Raw genomic sequence first — 6,544 nt, 5'->3', positions numbered from 1 at the left:
CCTGTGGGGGCGGAGTCTAGGAAGGCTGCTGATTAATATTGTGACAGGCGATCAGTTATGATAGCAGACGAAACTTCGACTCGTTTGTTCAGAAGTTCGCGGTGATATTTTATTAGCCCTCGTTACAGCACACCAAGGATCTGAGGCAGTGAAATTAACATCACGCAGGCTCGTCCGTCGTAGTCAAATGAGCGCAGTCGACGATGAGGTGTAATGAGCTACTAAGCTTCACAAGGAAAATGCGCGTGAGAAAGAGTTTTGAGGAATTCCAAAACACCGATCCAGCAGACGCACGTACGTACGTTTACTCCGGACTTCATGAACCCGACGGCGCAAGATCAAAGAGCACCGCCGCCATCGCCACCCGGTTTTCTCTGCACTTTGCGCGACGTCGGCACTGCAACGGAGGGCACTCGCCTCGGCCTTAACAATCCGCGAAATAGATTAATTTCCCACTCTTGAAGCCATTCCAAATGATAAATGAAAATACCTCGGCGTTGTTGAACATCTGGCGACACAACCAACACAACTGTGCCGCTGGCTGCGTGAGCCTGACACAACTGTGCCGAGCGCCTGCTCGGCACCGTTGTTGCTTGTGAATGCCTGCTTATTTGTAGTTGAGACGATGATTCCATATCTTTCGTGGTGCTTGCAATAACTTCGAAGGGCAGGGGAACCTTTTCACGAGGACGTTGAAGACACTCAACACCGGAGCCACCAAAGCAATCGCACAAACCGTCGCCATGTTTGCTTCTTCTTCGTCACTCGCGGCGCGGTCAACTCGTCGCGAGATGTTTTCTGGCTCGGCTAGATGGAAACCAACAGCGGCAAAGTGGCGTATGGACACACGGCTCTCACATTACGGGCACTATACTCACATACCGCGGTAAACAGGACCGATGAAGGCGAAACGGCAGTCGGCACACCAGCGAAGAAGCCCTCAACGGGAAGCGGCGGCGCAGGCCGACGCAGCCCCCCCTCCCCGTGAGCGTCTGGGTTCGAGATTATTGTTCGCTTTTGCTCCTTGCGGTCGAGGCTAAGAAGAGCACTTCCGGACAAAGGTCTATAGACCTTTTCCGCAAGGGCGCCGCCATCTTGAATTGTCGTCACTTCTAGTATGGGCGAAAACATTGTTTTGCAGTCACCACGCAAATAGAAGACATTTAGGATATAAGCCTAACTGTCACACATTCTTGTTTTGGCTCCCCTCTATTTTTTTACTAGTTACAAATTGAAACGTTTTACTATTTTGTCGTCACCCATACTGGAAGTGACGACAATTCAAGATGGTGGCGCTCCTGTGGAAAATGTCTATACTAGGGCGCCACGGCACACCGAGCAAGCTGTGCGATGCTGACGCCTCCCTCTCCTAGCCCCCATAGCGATGTGCCGGCCAGGTGGCATCGGTGGCTGAGTGGGCTAGCGCACACCAGCTCGGAGCATTTGGAGCGAAAGCTCGCACTGCAGAATCAAGGAATCCTGGGCTCTATCCCTACCCCTCCCGTTTCGATCTCGATGAGCATCGCACCAGCGTGCGGTCGTGTATCACTAGTGCCTGGTGCACCTTAAAGTCACTAGGCTAGCAGTTGTAGCGCACTGTCTAAATTGCCCTTCTACAGCTGAGACACCAGACGCACACGATGGCAGACTAACTTCCGGCTGTAAAAACATACACACATGAATTTTTCACGCGATGTGCCGTGGTCCTACAATCGGCAGCTCTGGCCCCGAATCATGCCTCTTTCAACAATATTTGCTGCTGCGATACTTTTGAGATACATACCCCAGTCTTCTGCTATAATTTGTGCTTCGCTGACGCTAGACATCGGCGGCACTGGGGCGGATGCCGCCAACTTTAGTTTTATTGTGGTGATCCCCAGCATAGGCCAGCTCAGTTGAAATCATTGATCATTAGCGGCTACAATGACAGCTGAGGCCACCATGAAACTCCAGCCGATCCGGATTGGGTGATCTGCCCTTGACTCAATGGCAGCTGAGAGCGCTCGTAAAACTAGGGTAGTCATATAAACACACGCTGAAAGTGGTCCGTAGGAAAGGAAAGGAAAAAACTGCGCGTGCAGCCAGTTGTTTCACGAGCAGTTTGACGCGATTGGATCCTACCGAGTTACCGAGCTAGCTGAGTCCCCGGACCTGGCAAGAACTTTGTCGGACCAGGGAAAAGCAACAATAGAACGGCTTCAATATCTCGATAACTGCGGTATGACAGGTCCTAGGACCCATCTTATGACGTTTACACACATTGTACACAACATTTTACAGATCCTCGGACTTGTCGACGGACACGTTAATGTTGTCCGGGGACTAGCTCTAGAGATTTGCATGCTTTCTTTGCCTGCAACATGGCAGATTTTGAGCTGCAAAAAAGGTTACGTCACCGATATTGTAGGAACTTGTTCGGGGATATGTCCGCTCGGTGAATGGAATTTTAATGTGCAACCAGAGCACCGACTTATGCCGGAAATCGTGATCCGTATTTGAGGTTACAGCATCACTAAACTTGCTGACAGTTTCAAAAATACAAGGTGAGTTGGGTACCGCTCTCCACCGCCAATGAAATTTTGCTTTTAGGCCCTTTCGACTCCGAGGAGCAACGCACAGAGCGACAAGCGTCTACCCAATAACCCAAGCGAGCGCTATTGAAACTGTCAAGGACTTTTTTTTTATATTCACACTTCCGGTTGGGCGAGTTGCTTGTTCAGGATGGTCGACGTTGAAGCGCACTCGAGAAATTGTCACTCAAGCTACGGAAACCGCACCAGCTCTACGTATTGCTAAATAATAGGGAGTTTTCGTAGATCGTTTACGCCGTCCCGCAACGGCCCTCCGCAACTCGCTTCGATACCCGGAACTCTACAGTCAAGGCTATCGGCGCGCAGGCGCAGTAGCAACTCCTTTGTTGCGGAGGGCTTAGCGGAGGGAAAACCGCGGTCTACGAAAACTCCCTATTATATGCGATCGTTATTAACCGTCCACGGAACGAACTGGAGTCATATCAGTAATAACTGTAGATGTTCAATAATTAATGAATGACCCCTTGACAACTATATTTCACAGGTGTGAAAAATGGGATATGCGAATTAATTTTGATAAAACTATTGTCTTAAGCTTAACCAAAAAGAAGTTTCCGTTGATGTTCTCGTATGAAATGGATGGTGTATACTCTTGCAACGTTCTAATACTGTTAAGTATCTTGGTATTACTACCTCGGGTGATCGCAGCTGGAATACGCAAGTTGAAAATGTATGGAATTCAGCATATAGGAAACTTTGCTTTTTGAGGCGATCTCTCAGAGGAACGAACTCCGATATCCGGACCAACATTAATAAACCTCTAGTGCGCCCAACATTGGAATAAGCCTCGATAATATGGGACCCCAAGCACAAACTCAAATAGATAAAGTGGGGCGCATTCAAAGGCTAGCAGCAAGGTTTATTTTTTCTAAATACGATAGACACGAGTCTGTTTCGACATTGTTGAGGGAACCCCAATCACCCTCCTTAGCGTCAAGACTAAGAATTGTGCGGCTGAAGTTTTTTTTATTTGTTGTATTTTAAGTATCTCCATATTGACGTGCAAACTTCTATCAGATCTCCTGGAAGACGGTCTCGACGATTAAACAACGAATTGTCAGTTGACCCATTTATTCCCAATATTGATGTTTCTAAATATGCGTTTCTTGTCAAAACAATTGAAGAATGGAACAGATTACCCCCAAGTGTTTTTTCGGAAGTCACTTCTGTTGAAGAATTTGAATAAAAGTTGACGAACTGGTTTGCTGACGAGTAGTTGCACCAGTGAGAATTATTGTTATATGTATTATTTATTGTGTCACCTGTATTTTGTGTTATGTATTACTGTATCCACTCCTGCTATAACCCGCAAGTGTTGGAAGTATTTGAAATAAATAAATAATAAATAAATATGGTCATGGTTCAGAACGATGGATTAGTTCTGCCGCTGTATTCCACGACGAGTCTTACGTGATGATCAGAAAAAAACAAATAGCAGTTCAGTATACATTTTCGTTTAAAATTTTTTACAGCTTGTTCTTAAGAAATTCGTGAAAGTTAGAATAATGCGGTCTGTGCAGCTGAGTTTTGCAGCTAGTGAGACATATTATAGGGAGCGAATCCTCACCATAAATCCTACAATTAACTAAAACACGTTAATCAGCTTCTTAGTGAAAGTAAATATTTGGTTCCCCTTAGATACATATTATCCATCATCAGACACCTGTAAATAAGTAAATATTAAGAAAAAATATTGAGCGCGACCATGTGTGTATAAACGCTCCCGTGAGGCTTTTCCGTCTGTTATCATCTGCGCTTTCGCGTCTCCAGCCTCGCGTATATTGTACGGGTGGTGTCTTTAGTGCACTACACCGCTTTCCGCGCGCTCAAACGTTTTCTCAAAGTTACTAATGGTGTTCGACGAGGCTCAAAAAAACTGTAATTAGAACCTTATGTTTACATTCACTAATTACAAAAGTAATTAAATTGTGTAGGTGATTGTCGGACTTCCCGTGACAACTGGCTTTCTAGATCATGTTCGCCCGGTGGCATAACACACCCGCACAGAGCGCATCATCGTAATTTTAACGGCTTTTCTTAAGAAAATTAGTAAAGATTAAAAAAAAAATTATATACCACCATGCGCTAAAATCAATTAGCCATTTCTCGAAGATCAAACTTGAAACCCCCTATAAAGTATGGCTTTAAAAAGAATCAGGACAAAATAATTTTACAGACAGCTGCCCACATTAATATACAAAACAGGCATGACAGCGCAGCCAATTGTGTTTGGATGGAGGAAAAACCCGGAATCAATTATGTGATGAACGCTCGCCGTCTTGAACAGTAATCAATCTGTTGCTCACCCCGATGGTGTGCCTAAACATAAAAACCTCGTCGAGTTGCGATTTCCTGAGTAGTGTTTACTCGTACCGTCCCTCGTGTCAAGGACGCTACAGGCCTCTCCAAAAGTGACATTTCACGTCGTTATTTCCTCAATTCCAAGAAACTGCGAGGCGTCGAGATATACATAAATGACACGGCGAACGGCTAGCGGTCATTCATGATCTGTGAGAAGTTACGTCGAGACCTAGTAAGAAGTGCGGCTAGCTCTGAAGTCAAATATCACTACAATTGTCTTTCTTGCGGACAGCGATGGTGATAACAACGGCATCTAGACTGGCGAGAGAACTAAGTGAGAAATACAGCTATGTTGCGTCTTTGCGGGACCCTAGGACGATCGGCTGGGGATACACAGCGAACTTGAGGTTTGTGTTGCCAGTGATCTTGGGCTACCTCTACGTGGTTAAGAGAGCCGGTCCAAGATGGATGGCGAACCGGAAGCCCTACAACCTCAAGTGGGCCATCATGGCCTATAACTTGCTTCAGGTGATCGCAAACGCTTTCTTCTTCGTGCGGTACATGCGTCACACGTACCTCGGTGGAAACTACAGTGTGTTCTGTCAAGGACTGGACTACTCCAACAGTGAAAACGAGATACGCATCCTGGAAACTTCCTGGCTCTACCTTTTTGTGCGCATCGCCGACTTCATGGATACCTTCTTCTTCATTGCGACGAAAAAGTTCTCTCATATTACGTTTCTTCACGTCATTCACCACTTCCTAGTTGTCCTCAATGGCTGGGTGTACCTCACCTTTGGAGGTAGCGGTCACCTGATCATGGTTCTGTGTTTCAACACACTTGTCCACGTCGTGATGTACGGCTACTACTTTCTCTCGTCACTTGGACCGAGAATTGCGAAGTTCCTCTGGTGGAAGAAGTACCTCACGGGGCTGCAGATCTTCCAGATCGTCTTCCTCACGCTGCATTCGTGTATACCCCTTGTGTACGATTGTGGTTTCCCCAAAGCACTTATTATGCTCGCCATTCCACAATCCTTGATGGGGCTCGGACTCTTCATTAACTTCTACGTTCAGTCGTACACCAAAACGGGAAAACGAGACCTTTGCATTTCTCAAGCAGGGAAAGAGAAATAAAAGACAAAACATTTGTGTAGATCGTTTGTGTACATGGCCGCGAAGTTAGTCTTGAATGCTATAGCATTGAAGATCTACACCTCCTGATTTCGCATATTGAAAATAATGGCGTCCTTTTTAGTATCACCTTTCTCTCGGTCTCATCTGACGATGGACCGTAATGAGCTTCAGCAGCCACCTCGGCCAGACCAACACTCTGAGTTTATCAAGGAACTTCGTATCCCGCACTTCGCTTCCGATCTCTGGTAAGTCAACGGGCAGTCACGTGGCATGTGATTGGCTAAAATTGCTTTTAGCGTCTCTTGTTGTACTTTGTAAGGTGACAGGAGCCATAGAGCTTCCACGGGTCAAATATTGCAATTTAGTTTCGCCTAGATTAATATTAAAATAACCAACACCCGATTGAAAAATCAATTGATATCAGTGAGTCAGCGCCTTCTCCGTAATAATGAAGCCCCCGTCATATTGCGGGCACCTCGGCTTGGATTTGAACCCGCCACACGGGGATCCGTAGG

General features: G+C 46.2%; 1 protein-coding gene across 1 annotated transcript; it reads left to right on the top strand.

Annotated features, from left to right (window-relative positions):
• The first annotated feature begins 5,186 nt into the window (after positions 1 to 5,186).
• On the top strand, positions 5,187 to 6,029 carry LOC115333213 (elongation of very long chain fatty acids protein AAEL008004). The gene has a single exon (XM_029995854.3). It carries the CDS (start codon positions 5,187 to 5,189, stop codon positions 6,027 to 6,029), a length of 843 nt encoding a protein of 280 aa, XP_029851714.3.
• Positions 6,030 to 6,544: the final 515 nt, after the last annotated feature.

The sequence above is a fragment of the Ixodes scapularis genome, unplaced genomic scaffold (genome assembly GCF_016920785.2).
Source record: "Ixodes scapularis isolate PalLabHiFi unplaced genomic scaffold, ASM1692078v2 PGA_scaffold3__209_contigs__length_174095766, whole genome shotgun sequence".
NCBI classification, from domain to species: Eukaryota; Metazoa; Arthropoda; class Arachnida; order Ixodida; family Ixodidae; genus Ixodes; species Ixodes scapularis.
This window is presented reverse-complemented; position numbering and strand designations above follow the sequence as displayed.

What these genes read in the sequence shown, in the direction of transcription:
- LOC115333213 (XM_029995854.3), top strand. Translation starts at nt 5,187, where the DNA reads ATGGTGATAACAACGGCATCTAGACTGGCGAGAGAACTAAGTGAGAAA.